The 16,041-nt window shown below is 47.2% G+C and overlaps 1 protein-coding gene across 1 annotated transcript in view; it reads left to right on the top strand.

Moving 5' to 3' along the window:
* The window catches only part of HIP1 (huntingtin interacting protein 1), a 374,725-nt gene that overhangs the window by 338,339 nt on the left and 20,345 nt on the right, over positions 1–16,041 (top strand). Inside the window, exons 27-28 of the mRNA XM_086954710.1 lie at positions 1,069–1,174; positions 3,468–3,591. Of these exons, the coding sequence (XP_086810836.1) occupies positions 1,069–1,174; positions 3,468–3,591 (230 nt within the window). The remainder of the gene's footprint in view (positions 1–1,068; positions 1,175–3,467; positions 3,592–16,041) is intronic.

The raw sequence follows: 16,041 nt of genomic DNA, 5'->3' as shown, positions 1-16,041 counted from the left end.
GTGGAAGATCAACCTCCTGTCTGTGGTGATAATTTACAACAGGCACCTTTTGGCGTGATATCTGGGCAACTAACCTTCACTTTTGACAGTAGTGTGCAGTTTGCATGCATTGTTGGATAGTAACCTATCACCTGCTCCTGAGATAAAAGCTGTGGGCCGCTTCTGCCACTGCCAGCTCGAGATCCTGCATCAAATGTTACCTTATGTCTACAAAGCTGTTTATTCCATCATCACCCGTGATTTCATTAAATCAAGACATGTCTATTGCAATCAAAATTTAATTTGTCTTCAAAAGGTTTGTATTTACAATCAAAGAGGTAAATGGAGGTATCTCCTGGGCTTGCCCTCACAACAACTCGCCTAAACTAGTAGATAAGGGATCTTCATCTGCTTAAGGAGAGTTGAAATACTCCCCTATACTTTTTAGGTATACACACTGTGGACTTCTATTAAAAACATGCTGTCCACCAGGAGCTAGTTTAATTAGTTTCCTACTCTCTCTATCAAACAAGCATTTGCAATGCAATAGGTCTCGCATTTACTCGAATTTGAGCTATTGGCATTGTAAATGACAATGCCTTTTATTTACGTTTTGCGTTTAAAAATATAAATAAAAGGCATTGTCATTTAAAATACTATTAGCTTAAACTCTCGCAAATGCGAGACCTATTGCATTGCAAATGCTTGTTAATGGAGTGTTGGGCCCTGCAATAATTGGCTGAAAGAAGTGGGACTGTTCCACAATTATAAAAGCTTACACATCCAAAGCAGAGAAGCACCTCTGGGGCTGGGCAGGCAAGCTATTACCTATCAAATAGTATCCTAGCTTCCCCAAATAGTGAGATTGTCTTAATAAGCATCTATCATTATTAGCAATGTTATTTTTATTTTTTAACAGAGACAATTAAAAGTCTTAATTGATCTTTTATGCCATTCATTCTTACCCTTCTATCCTGTTTGTTTGTTGAACCCCTCTATGTTCTTGATTCCTTCCTCTATTCTCTCCTTCGTTTATTGTGGCGCATCTATCTTCTCCCATTCTCCTCCACATCCTGTTCTCTCGTATAGGGACGCTGCAGACCTCGTGGTACAGGGGAAAGGCAAGTTTGAAGAGCTGATGGTGTGTTCTCATGAGATTGCGGCAAGCACTGCACAGCTGGTGGCTGCCTCAAAGGTATTTATTGTCTGTCTTTTCCACACAAGCCTGCGAACCACAGCAAAGTACAACCTAATTGAGGGTATGAAAAAAGAGCATCTTAGAATAATAGATTCAGCAGTGAATTCATTACAGTGGCTGATGAGGCTTCAGTGTGAGATGATAGAGTTGAATTTTGAAGGAGGGAGCAAAACATGAAGTAGAACATAGTAGGTAAGATGATTTTGGATGATATAATACAGGGGTTAGGTGTTGTCTGTGTTCTTCATCATCACCACCTCTACCATGAGCACTAGTTGTGAAGCTTGTAAGGCCAGGAAGGCTGGTAATCCCTTGTTAGAACTTCCATGCATTGTTGTGCTGTTCATTTCACCATTCATGTCTACTCTGTATGTTTTCCAATTCAGAGACTAGTGACACAGGTCTCCTTACAGGTGGTCTTCCTTTTTTTAGAGGAGCCTCCCAACAGAGTTATAGATTAGTGGGCTGTAGGGGGTCCCCTCAAAGCAGTTCTCCTTTCATTATGAGTGACCACTGTCCTCAAGACCAGATCAGATGGTTGTGGGGTTCAGGTCTTTTTACCTGCACCTCATCCTACAATGTGAAGATCATGAGGCTGCCTGTGGTCTCTATCTGTTTAAATGTTTTTAGTTGTGTGAATTCGTAAGTACCTATGTGTGAGAGATGTGTTTGTTTGGGAGGGCAAGGGTGTAGTAGTGTTTAAACCATGAGTGGGTTTCTCTGTTTTGGGACCTCAGGTATGCATGGAGCCCCAAGATGTGAGTGGTTCATAGGTTTTTTGAGAATGGTATGTCTACTGTCTCCGATTCCATGAATTACCGGCCAATCTCCTTGCTCCCATTCCTGGCCAAGGTACTGGAGAAGACTAACAACAGACAGCTCATGACACCCCTGGAGCAGAACCAGCTACTCTACTCCTCCCAATCAGGCTTCCACAGCACTAAGATCGCCGATTGAGAACAGCCACCAACAACATCCAGACCCTCCTTGATCGAGAAGAACCAGCCCTGCTGATTCTTAGGGACCTCTCGGCAACACAGTAACCCACCGTACGCTGATTGAAAGACTCCACCTCATCGGCATCCAAAGGGACACACTCAGATGGATCACCTTCTTCCTCACTGTAAGAACACAGAGGGTCCGCCTACCACCTTTCACCTCCGAACCCAAGATCAACATCTGTGGTGTCCCACAGGGCTTATCCCTCATCCCTACACTCTTCAACGTCTACATGACCCCAGTGGCCAACATCGTCAGATCCCACCATCTCAACATAATATCCAATGCAGATGACACCCTCTCCCAAACCGATAACCCTCCCAACACCAGGATCATATTCCACAGATACATGACAGGTGTCCCCGACTGAATGAAGAACAATTGCCTGAAGCGGACACAGACAAGACCGAAGTACTAATCTTCTGTACCAACAGCAACCCCTGGGATGACTTCTAGTGGCCCTCAGACCTGGAACCCGTACCCGGACACCAAGCCAGAAACCTTGGAATCAACATTGATAACAAGCTCACAATGAAATCACAGATCAATGTTGTCTCCTCTGCCTGCTTCCTCCCTCTATACATGCTATGGAAAATCTCACCTGCACACTATACGCACCGTGACACAGTTGACTGGACTATGGCCACGCTCTCTACTTAGGAACCGCCACACACCTCCTAAAGAGACTGCAAACCATACAGAACTCCGCAGCCAGACTCGTCATCAACCTCCCCCTGCGAACCCACATCACACCCCACCTCCAGCGCCTCCATTGGATGTGGGAATGAAACAAAGAATGAAACGAAAAATACAGCTTTTTTAATGAAATACGCGAGGGAAGAAGCCCCATGGAATTAGGATTGATTACTATGTGAATGTGAAAATCCCTTTTCTTGTAGAGGATGGGGGAAGATTACAGCTGCTTAGGTTTCTATTGGAGGACATTCATGCTCTGATGGGATGGTATTGTCTAGGAGTTTAAGAGGATGTGTGATTTATAAGCTGAGATAGAAGAAATAGGAGTTGGAGTGAGTGGTACTCGTAGATGTGTGTTTGAGTGACTAGGATTTGCATCATTGTTTGAGAAGCTGTGGGAGTTGTGAGGCTTTTTAATGGAGCCTTGGGGTAGTCTTGTTAATGACCAGTTTTCTCTATGTGTGTAGTAATTTACCACTGATGTTTTGGGCCAGCAGTTAGATAACCCAGTTACTCCTTTTTAACACTTCACTATAAATGTATCCATTTTGGGCTATTCTATGCATGTAACCATTCCATTGTACTACTCTTTTAGGTCAAAGCTGATAAGGACAGTGCAAACTTAGCTAAGTTGAGGCAGGCATCTCGAAGTGTGAACCAGGCCACAGCTGGTGTTGTCACCTCAACCAAGTCCGCAAAATCTCAGATTGAAGAGAAAGGTAAATATTCCATTGTATGCTGTTCATTATAGGTCCTCTTATCCAGCATGCAGGTTTCACTCTGAATACTTTGTTGAAATGATAATGTTTGAGAGGTATATTCATGGGACTGCGGACGGTGGATAGTAGTGCAACTATTGAAATTAGCTTAACCGAATTGTTAAATTGCTAGCAAGATAAGTGTTCAAGCAGTTTCTACATAAACTATAGTTCCGATCGATACTTCTAACCGCACATTACACACCTTCAGGTGACAGACTAAATGTGGAGAATGTTTTCAGCGATGCTCTTGCATGCCAATATGTCAACCAATCAATTGGGGAATTGTGAAGCGTGCTACTCACCCGTGAGGGTCTCAAGGTGCAGGGGGAGCAGCTCTTGTCAGTCGAAGAGCCAGGTCTTGAGGATCTTCCTGAAGATGTGCAGATTGGGTGCCATAGAAGAGGGCTCTTCCACATGTTCTGGGTCTGGGGATGCACAGGGTTTAAGCAAGGGCCAGGTCGGCGGATCGGAGGTTTCTCTTCGGTATGTGGAAGGCAATTTTTTTCATTGAGATATTAGGGTCCGATGTTGTGGAGGCATTTGTATGCGTGGGTGAGTATCTTGAAAGTTACTCTCTTCTCGGCGGGGAGCCACAGTGGGTCTTGCAGGTGTATTGTGATGTGTTTGTGTCGTGGGGGGACAACGACGAGTCTGGCTGTGGTGTTCTGCATGGTCTATAGCTTGCGAAGCACAGATTTGTTGATCATGGTATAGAGGGCATTAACGTAGTCTAACCTGCTGGGTATGAGTGCGTTGGTGACAGCCTTTCTTGATTCGGGTGGTATCCATTTGAAGGTTTTGCGAAGGATGGAGCGGGTGTTGAAGCAGGTGTAGGCGACAGTATTGATCTGTTAGGTCATGGAGAGGGAGGAGTCTAGTATGACGCTGAGCTTCTGGGCGTGGTCTGTGGGTGTGGGAGGACTGCCGAGGGCGTGGGGCCACCAGGTGTTGTCTTATGCAGGAGGGGAGAGGACGAGGACTTCTGCCTCCTCCGAGTTGAGCTACAGACAGCTGCTGCTCATCCAGGTTGTGACGTACTTCATTCCTTCCTGGAAGCTGAGTCTGGTGGTGAGAGGTTCCTTGGTGAGGGAGAGGATGAGCTGGGTGTCGTCGGCGTAGGATATTATGGTGAAGCCATGCTGTCTGACGATGGCGGCAAGGAGGGCCATGTGGATGTTAAAGAGTGTGAGGCTGAGCGATGATCCTTGGGGTACTCCACAGCTGATCTCTGTGGATTCAGAGAGAAAGGGATTGTTAGACCTAGCATATCTTGCCTCTGCCTGCGCTTGGGGTACTTTGCCACTGCTGATCAGTGTCAAAGTGTTCTCCATGTAAAATTTAATGGTGATTGGTTGGCCATGATTGGTATGTTTGCCTTACTAGCAAATTCCCTAGTGATGTGCACTGTATGTGCCAAGGCTAGTACTGCAAAGGCGTGCGGAGAAGGGAACTCAGGCCTGCAGTGTAGGGCATGCTCGCAGAGTGCTAAGTTAGCATGTTGTCCTGACAAGTGCAACCACTTGTCGGGTCTGACTTTCCCTTTTACATACACATTTTGTGGTAGGTCCTGGGTAATCCCTGGTCAGGGTGCAGTGTAGGTAAAAGTCAGGACATATACTAAGGTGTGTTATGTCCTGACAGTGAAAAACACTCAATGTCGTTTTTCACTGCTGAAAGGCCATCCTGCCCATAGGACAGAATATGGAGGCTGGGTGTTGTTTGTTAGCCTAGTTTCCTGTCAGTTTATAATGGTGAGGTGAAGTGTAGTATGTATGAACTCACAGCGTCATAACACAACTTTCTGTGAAGGTGGTTTTGTCACTGTGTGTTCAGAAACCACTCTTTTAGAAAGTGGCTGAATTTTGTGCTCTAAGCATTTCTGTGTGTCTCTGCTGAAATGTGGATTGTCTCTCTGGATCTGAAAGATGAGAGGAGCTGGGAGAGGTCTTGACCCAGGGAGGGGTTGAGATGGCACCAGGCTGCCCTGCATCTGGAGAGTAGGGGGAGGAGAAGCCCGGGAGGTGGAAAGGCCTGGGCTGGAGCTATAAACCAATTGACCCATCTCCTGCTGAGTGATTAAGGATCCAGACCCCCAGTATCAAAGGGAGAAAGGTGACTCTGGGAGGGAGACACCCAGAACTGATTTAGGGAGGGGCAGGGACCCCTGAGCACAAACGAACTTCAAAGACATTAAGGGGTATAACTATTGGAGCTGAAAGGCCTGAATGTTGGAATGGAAAAGAAATGGATTGAGACTGAAAAGGCTTGGACCCATTCTGTGGTCAAGAGGAACCTCTGCTAAAGAAGGAGCAACTGAAGAGACTGCTGTGGAAAGACCAATCCTTGCTTCGTGATCTGGGGATGGTCTGCAAATTGCTGTTCTAACCAAGGGAGAGACCGTTGGGACTGTGCTTGGAGGTGCTGGGTCCACCTGCTTGAAGAAGACTGTGCTGTGTCTTGTAACCCCAAGGGCCCGAGGTGAGCTCGCTCCCTGTTTGGAAATACAGGATCATAAAAGTTTTCGGAGAAGTTCCTAGCAACTCGGTGTGCGCGTGCTTTCCGATCTTGAGACCCTCAGAAATTGTGCTTTGTGATCGTGGGCACGCAGGAGTAAGTCGAGCCTCAGACGCGCTGGGTGCGTGTCATGGTGCAGCAAGGACGTTGGTGAGGAGCGCCTGGTCATCGAGTGCACCGGGAGAAAAGTGAGACGGACGCGCAGAGTACGTGCCATGGTGCAGCCAGGGCATTGGTGAGGAGCACCTGGACATCGTGTGCACCGAAAGAAGTGAGTCCTAGACGTGCGGAGTGCATGTCGTGGTTCAGCTAGGATGTTGGTGTGGAGCGCTTGGTCATCGTGTGCACCAGGAGAAGAGGTGAGACTCGGACACGCAGAGTGCTTGTTGTGATGCAGCCAGGGCATTGGTGAAGAGTGCCTGGACATAGTGTGCACTGGGAGAAGAGGAGAGACCAGGACGCGCAGGGTTCGTGTCGAGGTGCAAGCAGAGGCGCTGGTGAAGAGTGCCCGGTCATTGTGAGCACTACAGAAGAGGCAAGTCTCGGACGCACAGTGTGCGTGTTGAGGTGCAACCTGAGGCACTGGTGAGGAGTTCCTGGGTAGGGTGTGCACCGAATTAAAAGTAAGGTCTCCACAGTGCTGAGGGTGGATGTCGGTGTTCACTGAGACCGCCAGAAGGTGGGCCAAGGTATTAGGCCCTCGGAGTAAGACAGCAGCGGCCCGGAGCGGCAGCCCCTGAAGAGCTGAGCTGCCGGCCCGAACTCACCGCACCCCATGACGGAGTTCTGGATCAAGGCCACAGTCGCTGACGTCGGAGAGGAGAGTGGGGTCGAGCCCCCCTAGGTAACGTGGATCACCACCTGGGGTGGGGTGTGGGCCCGGAGGGACACACTTGGTCTCTTGCTTCTGCGCGAGCCTGTTGCTTCAGCTCGGATCCCGGCCCATGCTGACCCAAGGAGGGGAGCAGTACAGGGGTCGGAGTGGGAAGCAGTACTTTTGTGTCATCGTTGATCCATACTGGGGGCACTGTTAATGGAGCACCTAAACTGTCGTATTACACTTTGCATTATTGTTGCTAACGAACTATCGAACTGTCGTATGACGCTTGACCTGAATTGTTCCTGACGAACTACATAATTTTTGTGCTACGCTCTGCTCTATTTTCCCTTGCGGATTACCTGATTGTAACGTGGCGCATTGCATTATTTCTTTATTGCACAGTATCTGATTATAATGTTGGCGCAGTGCATTATTTCTTCATTGCACAGTACATGATTGTAGCATGACGCGTTGCTTTGTTTTTCCTGGTACAGGGCATGCTGGTAGTGATACACATTGCATTATTCCTTTTTTTGCAAAGTACATGACTGTGGCACTTCTTATGGCATTGTTTCTTTGTTGCACAGTACAAGAGAATATTGGTACGCATTGCAGAATTTGTTTTATTTTGCAACATGTGTGATTCTAGCAATACGACTGGCCTAACCTTTTGGAAACGGTTAGAAGTGAGCTTAACTGTTGGTTAGAAGCAGTGGTTGGAATTAGAACCTACCAACCCACCGGAAAAAATACTATTCATTCGTATATTGTGTGGTCATATCGTATAACTTCTTAATTAAAGCTTATACTCATTTTATAAATACTTGTCTGGAGTCTATTTGCGGTGACATCATTGGGTTACTGTGAGCGTGGTTGCACATATTGAACACTCGTGCCTTTGAGATAAGCCTGGCTGCTCGTCATACGAAGCTACTAAGGGGGTGAGCAGGGCTATCTCAGAGGGTGTCCTTACTTAGCCTAACGTTGACGCAAGGGGTCAGGGACTCCCACCTCCAGTTGGACCCCCAGTTCCAACAGAGAGGAAGTCTGATTCTTTGGGTGCGGAGCGGAGCCAGTCGAGGGTGGTCCCCTGTATGCCGGCATTGTGGAGTCTGGCGGAGTGCAGTAGGAGATGGTGTCGAAAGCTACAGCGAGGTTGAGCAGGATCAGGCCTGCGGTGTGTCCTTGGTCGAGGAGCGTGCAAATGTCGTCTGTGGCGGCGAGTAGGGCAGTCTCGGTGGCACCATGTGGCTCTGTGATGACTACATTCCTTGTCGAAGTGAAGAGTAAGCATCACACTTGTGCACTGACGCTGTTCCTGTCTTACCATGCCACCTTCGATATATATCTCAAACTCTTCTCCCAACTTTGCCAGTTTTCCAACAACCTGTGTGTGTTAGGGACGATGTCTGCCCAGAAACATCTATATTCAAACCACGCCATGACTACAAGAAGCAGATGATGGTCACGGACCAGCAAAATATGTGACTTTGGTTCTTGTGTAGTGGTCACGATTAATGCGCCCTCAGTTATCTCAAGGGCAATCCGGGAGGCAAAACTCTATATCAACAAATTTAAGGAGAGGTCACAGTCAAAAAATTGATCTTGCTCCAAGTCGCAGTTCCATTTGTGATACTGTTCCCACAAAAAGTCAAAGACATGCCACATGCACCAGAAGACCAAGCGGGACTCAACTCGATCCTGCTACTCGAAATCAGATGAGATGAAATTAGATGAGGTGGTGCAAGACCTTCAATCAAAAGGTCACATCCCACATGCTTTGTCCTACTCCTACAGCTGGTCCCGGTGCACCCAGAATTCCACAGCATTATGCAGATTTTTCAGATGCTTCCGGTTCCACCTTTTGGAGCCGCAAGGGAATTCCTCTGTGCCTGCTGACCCCATGGGTCCCATGTGCAGACCCAATCTGACACTAGTTTATGCTCTACTCTGACCCCACAGATCATTACAATTTGTTTGGTGGTGCTGGTAGCCCAGGACCTGATCCCAACATTGGTATCCTAACCCTGAGCCATCATCAGCTGTCTCCAGTTGTTCACAAGGGTGCCCGAGATTGTTACTATTGAAGGCACAAGGCCTTATTTGAATCCTACTCTTACATGGTTCAGGGTATGCAAAATGTTCCCCATGACACTGATGAGATAGTGGACAACATGCTTTCCCCTCACTATACCGAAGATGGGCTATGCCTAGATTTTCAAAATGCCAATGCCCTAGATGTATCCCCAGGGACTGACCTAGACTAGCCACCTTGGCCACCAATGGAAGAAAGTACCTCCTTTGTAGTTTCTATGCGAAGGGCAGCAGAAGTGCTTGATTTACAGTTGCCTACTTTTGAAACCAATGTAAAAATGATAACTGAGATCCTTCTACCATGTCCAACTTCTTCTGTCCCATTATTGGAATTTAAAGAGACTCTTACTGGCACCCTTATAGCCACTTTGTCCAAGTTGTGTTAGGGCCCTCCAGTAGGTCTACCTGTTGCCAGTCGATATAGGCCGGCTCCCAGTGATCCCAATTTTTTTACAAGACACTATAGGCCTCAAACTCTAAAGGTATAGACGTCGTCAAGTAAAGTCCCTCCTAATACATTCCTGACCAATCCTCAGGTTAGAGAGTTGAAATATGTTGGTACCTTTATAAAAAATATTTTTTTTTTAAGCCAGTTTGGGTTTAAGATCATTGAATGCTGCATTCTTTTTTGGCAAGTATACCCATGCTTTATGGGACATGAGTTGGGGTGCTAGCCTGAGCTATTGCTAGCGGTTAGACTTATTGCAAGCAGCCTCCCATCACCTTTTGTGTGTTTCATGTACCGCTTGAGTAGCATGGGTATGCCCAGACTCGGGTCACATGCTCACTGTATCACTCGATTCAAGCTATACCTGGCTGATGAGCCCATAACTAATGTGAAACTGGTCCTGGGTTTCTTGTGTTCTGGTTCAGGGAGGCCTTGGCTTTACAGTTCAGGCTGGACTGTTCCCAACACTGATTTGCATATGACTGGGTCCAAACTGAGGTGGCATGGTGAGCAAGGAGCAAAATAACTATGGGTTTCAGTGCTACTTAAGCGTTTGCCACTAGTTAGACTTACTGCAAGCAGCCTGCCATCAACTATTGTTTGATTTATTGGACATGACCAGCAAAATCTTGCCTGAAATCTTGAACACCTAAGGGCTTACTCTAGCATTTACAATACATGATGACTGGGACCCTCCAAAGTATGTCTCAAGTGTGGTTTTGGACAAACAAACTGCTTGGGCAGAGCTACTGGCTTCAGTGTATTGATTAGAAGGTATGTCTGGATGCAATCAACCAGATTTTCAAGAGATGTCCAGTCATCCCTTATGGGCATGCCCTTTGACAACTCTAGATTGTCTGGGGCTGAACAAATTTAATTTGAGCTACAGCACAATCCTTGGGACTCTTGCCTGCCACCAAAAAGTTCCACCAACTGTACAGGGAGTTTAGTGGACATTCAGGGGCGTAGCATACAGACAGTACCAGCCTTCCCAACCTGTGCAGCAGCATCCCTAGTCCATTCACAGCAGATGACATGATGGCAGCCAAGGCACAAGCAGGGACATCATTCTTCAACCTCTTTCTCTCCTGCAGCAGCATCAACCAAACCACTTTAAATTGCCTCCACAGGCCAGTATGAGGCATGGTACGACATTTGCTCCCCAGGTGGAGAACCTTTTTGTAGGTAGATGAGTATTACAAAGTATTCAAATAACCAATGCCCTGCTTTTCATTTCCTTTCTACCCCATTTTCCTCACCACATCAGAGTGACTGTCAGCGGACCATTCCACAGTCTTTCTGCAAGGAGTCGACCTTCTACTGGCGGAGGGTGTCACTAAGTAGGTGCTGCCTTAGGAGAGAGGAGAACAGTGCTATTTGCATGGAGGACGGAGGCCTCAGGACACTGGTTGCCTTTCAGAGGAAAGAAAAAATCAAGATACCCAGTTTCAGATTCTTCCTGCTCTGGCCTCAGGGTACTGGATGTTGTCCCGTAACCTGCAGAAATTTGTATTTTTTCTATACCCGTCATGTAGTCTCACAGGCATTATCTGTGGTTCATGGTGGGGGCCGAGCACTTTGCCATGCTCCTCTTTGGCCTTCCCTCAGCACCTCAGATGTCCACAAACGTGATGACTGTGGTCTCTGCAAACTTTTGGAGGTCAGGGATACATGTGTTTCCATACTTTGATAGCTGGCTACTTTAAGCAGGTTCACCCCAAACAGTCACAGAGCACCTTTCGATGACAGCCAAACTGCTCATATCTGTGGGGTTTTTGTGTACTCTCCTTCTCCGTCAACCAGATGGCATGTGTGAGCCTTGCAGTGGAACCTCAGGTTTCAGTGGGCCCAGCCTCAGCAGTGCCTCTCTCACGCCATCCAGCTTCCACAGGAGATGACTCGGGATCTTCAATCAATCAATCACCTGTTTGGTAAGAGCGGCTACTCACCCGTAAGGGTCTCAGGCGCTGGGGAAGGGGGCAAGGGGTGGTGGGGCGGGGTCAGGTTCCAGTCCATCTAGGAAGGGGTCTGTCGAAGAGCCAAGTTTTGAGGCTTCTCTTGAAGATGGGGAGCGATGTTGTCTGTCTGAGGTGGAGCGGTAGGGCGTTCCAGGCTCTGGCTGCGAGGAAGGAGAAGGAGCGGCCTCCCGATCTGGTCTTTCTGGTGCGGGGGACCACAGCATAGGAGAGCTGGGCTGATCTTAGGGTCCCTTGGGTTGCGTAGAATTTGAGTCAGCTGTTCAGGTATGCTTGTCCGGTGTTGTAGGGGGTTTTGTGTGCGTGGGTGAGAATCTTGAAGGTGATTCTAGCCTCGATGGGGAGCTAGTGGAGTGTGCTCAGATGCTGGAGGATATGGCAGTGTCTTAGCAGGTTGAGGACCAGTCTTGCGGCGGCCTTCTGGATATTTTGTAGCTTGCGAGTGAGGTTTTTGTGTATTCCGGGATAGAGTGCGTTGCCGTAGTTGGTCGGCTGTAGTGGATCTTCTGTAGAAGCAGACAAATGCCAACCTGACCTGTGGCAGACGACTCTCCCTTTCCCACCTAGACTTCCAGGTGCAACTGATGTATCACTTCTGCCAACAGCATTGGCAAGGGAAGGTCCAGTTCTGGACATTTTCCAGGCTGTGACTTGGGCATCAGTGTACATGCGCACAAAAATAACTGCCTTCTTAGCTAGTTCCGATGGGAAGGCAATTTGGCCCTCTCTGTTCTGTAACACTTTATGGTCTGTGTCCATTCCCTAGATACTCCACCCGTGGGAGGTAGTGCTATGGCATCTGTACTTAAGGTGAGGGATCAGCGGTTATAAGTATTCTTCAGAACAACAAGTTACTTCAATAAAGACCTTCCTGATGGCACTCTATCTAACCATAGATTCCTCACTGGCCTCCTACCTCCTTTTTCTGTGGATTCCTCAACCTCATAATAAGGTTCCAAGTTAGGTTTTGACACATTGCCACGTGCAATTTTTTTGTACGCTTTACATATGGGAGCGCAGGAAGAGAAATATTAAGACTTTGATATCAGCATGCAAGGGGCGAAATGGAGTGACCATGAAGCTACATCGTCACACCTATTGGAGCACGGAACGTTGCTGAGAAAATTGTCCGGATTCAACTGGTGATAGTCTTCAGGTAAGAAATCTGCAATTAGGTATAATATCTACCAGAAAGTGCATAAACAATGGCAAATTCCTTGCTTTTTGTTTTCTTTTTAGCTGCATGAACTTATTCTAGATTCACATGCCATGTATAATGCTGCCTTCTATTGGTTGGGTTCAGAAAAGTTATTGAAATATGTAAAATTATAATTTTCTGCGTTGATCATTGGTAGACATACTATGACTCTAGCATAAGCCCATGATTACTTGTTACATAGCTACCAGCTTTTGATTCTCGTATTTGCTGATGGGTTCAGAAGCAAGTAAACATAGTGCACAAGGAGGCTAAGTGAGGGAGAACAGACAAAGGACAGTGCCAAAGTCATCATCTAAGGTATCAGCACCAGATGCTCCTAAAAAAAACAGGTCTTCACCCATAAGGGTCCCAGTCAAAGAGTTAATGTTTTATGGTGGTTGTGTTTACTTTGAAATTAATTGATATTTTTTATTGTATTATGTTAGGAACAAAATGCCCTTCCTTTAGGTTTAGCCTGAAATGCAAGTGAAAATTTGCTACAAACAATGAACACATGCTTTGTTATGTATGCCTCTTTTATGGTCATAAATCAGAGCATTTTGTATTGTTCGGTTCTAGGCAAGTGTGGCTGTGGATACACATGCTCAGCATACTTCCGCCATCTAGCGTTGGGTCCAGATGTATGCAAGTTGTTTTTCTTCGAAGAAGTCTTTTGAGTCACAAGACAAAGTTACTCCTCTTGGTGATAATGCACATGGGCATCGACTCCATTGTTAGATTGTTTTCTCTTCGCTGTTGGGTTCGGACATGTTTTGTAGCATTCCGGTGCGAGACTGCCTTGAGCTCCCATTGTGTCGTTCATTTCTACACTGGTCGGTATTGTTTCAGTCGCATCTCCATCGTCATGTACTGGAACACTAGAAAACTTTCACCCATCAATTCAACGTGCTGCACTTGCAGCCTTCAGGCCTCCTCCGTTCAGATCTAAAATGCGCTGCTAATGGAATAGACTTCATTTCACTTCTGTCTCAGGTGTCACATGAAGTACCTGAGAACCGACCTCCATCAGGATTGCAAATGACTGTCACCAGATATTCAGGGGACGGACTGTGAGGCAGTGCTTAATTTGAGCCAGTGGTTTCCGTTGCTCAGCACCGGCACTGAATTGTTTTCCAGTGCTCAGAACCCGGCACTTAATTGTCATCACCATACTTATAATACTCTGCCACAGGGTGGCGCTGCTCATCTAATATAGAGATGAGCAGAATAACAATTGTTTATAAACACAATATACATAAAAAATACTAATACCTGCCTCCCCAGCCATTTCTTTAGCTTTGGGGACCTGGAATAATCTGAACTGTCACACACGCAGGTGAGAGAAATGGTTAGTAGTTATTTTGGTAGGCATTGGTAGTGATGATGGGGCAATGGGTGGTGCAAGCAGCAGTAGCTTCCTTGTCAGAGCCCTGGCACTTATTATTTTACAAATAAATCACTGCTCTGAGGCCTGTCGATCCTTTTGGTCGAAAAAGGCTTTGCGGGACCGCTGGATGCATCACAGAGATTCAGCGCAGGGATATAAAAGATATATCCAACAACTTCAGTGAACAAGATGTCAAGGAGGAAGATTAAGAGCTCCGTGAGGCCTCTGCGGCTGGGAAAAGGCCTTTTCCATCCAGGACACCTGTTCCAACTCCGACCTTGAGAACAGTCTACAGATCCAGGACCTTCCTCCGGGCCCTTGTACGTGAGTACTCATGCTCCTGCTCGGTCGGCCAAAAGACACTTGGTTTTGACCGAAAAAACGTCTCTTGGGCCACCACTACCAACAGGCCATGGTAGACACTGACGCTCTGTTGCGGACGTCCCAGCCTCGCGCTCGGCACCGAAAGCAAAGCTGAAACAACTCTCTTCTGCACTGAGCCAATCAGGCTTGGTCCGAGCCATTCATCTGCCTCCTCAGCCCATTTTTATCGATGGGTACATTAGGTAAGGTTAAAACCTAGTGGGCAGTAGTATGAAAGCAATGACTCACACTGTGTAAGAGTCAAGTCTGTAATGTAATGTACCCACTAATAAAGGCAAATAGCCAGGATATATTAAGGTATTTTTAACTAGCTGATCTGGATCCCTCTATTATCCAGTAACTTTTGTCTAAGAACTTCCTCCTGCGTCGAGTCCAAAAGTAGGTTGAGTCCGCCCTGGAGGCACTGTCCTACCAGGGTGGGTAGAGGTTGCCGATGATGAAGCATAAAAATATTTTGGGTGTGAGGCTTCCTCTTCGATAAGGATGACCTTCCCTCCCTCTAGCACTTACACATGAATCTGTGACTGTCTAAGTGGGAGTTCTGGATGTTTGACCCAGGGTAGGATACTGATTTACGTATTCCACCTGCAGCTGCTGTTCTTGTTGTGGTAATCTCCCTTATCTGAATGACTGACTCGCAGACTCCCAAAAGACCTCCCCCCACTGTAACAAGGCGCTTTGATGCTGGAGGGCTGTTCTGCAGTATGCGCGTGCGCCCCCTGCATATTCGGGGAATATTCCGCTGCTTGGGATCCCGCTGACTGGCGGCATGCTCACTAAGCGCAAATTAAAATCCTGGCTGGATGCCGAGATCAGCACAGTAGCAGACCTGTTTGGGGATGGGACGCTGCTAGACCATGACACCTTTGTTAATGAAACCGGGCCCGGCACATTTATACTTATTGCTCGCGGTGCTACTTCAATATATAAAAACACATTGGGCTCCGCAGAGACAAAAAAAAACCCACCCACGACCTTGTAAATGTACATTTAAATGTGTTTGTATTTATAAAGCGCCTTCTACCCAGAGGTCTCGTAGCGCTGTATTCATACCGCTCTAGAACCCTTCCTGGCTTTCCTGTGAGATGTCCACTCCTGGGATCCCCCAAGGTGAAGCCAGGCATCCAAGCGCTGCTGGGGCCATTGTGGAGATTAAGCAAGCTATTGACCAGAGTCACAGAGTGGGGCCCATGATTAGACTAGGCACCGAGGCGAGAATTATCAGGTCCGGGGAGATTGAGTCCAAGAGCCGCCGAGGCGGGAATTGAACCCTGGTCCTGGGCCAGACCTCTGCATCAGGGTCTGCTGCTCTAACCATTGAGCCACGCTTCTCCACACGACCTTGTCAAGATGGTTTACTATATGGGCACCTGCAGGCATCTTATTAGATGGCTCTACACTAGGCTAAGCTCGCATACACGAATCACACTGGATACATTGCGGACTGCATGGGCAGAGGACATAGACAGGGACTTAACGGATTAGGAATGGGTAAATGTGCTGGAGCACCCAAGGAAAACATAGAGGAACGCAAAGTTTAAATTTATTCAGACTATGATGTTACATCAAGCATACCTAACTCCACAT

Source organism: Lissotriton vulgaris, chromosome 2_1 (genome assembly GCF_964263255.1).
Source record: "Lissotriton vulgaris chromosome 2_1, aLisVul1.2, whole genome shotgun sequence".
NCBI classification, from domain to species: Eukaryota; Metazoa; Chordata; class Amphibia; order Caudata; family Salamandridae; genus Lissotriton; species Lissotriton vulgaris.
Note: the sequence above shows the minus strand (reverse complement) of the source record. Positions and strands in the feature narration are given on the sequence as shown.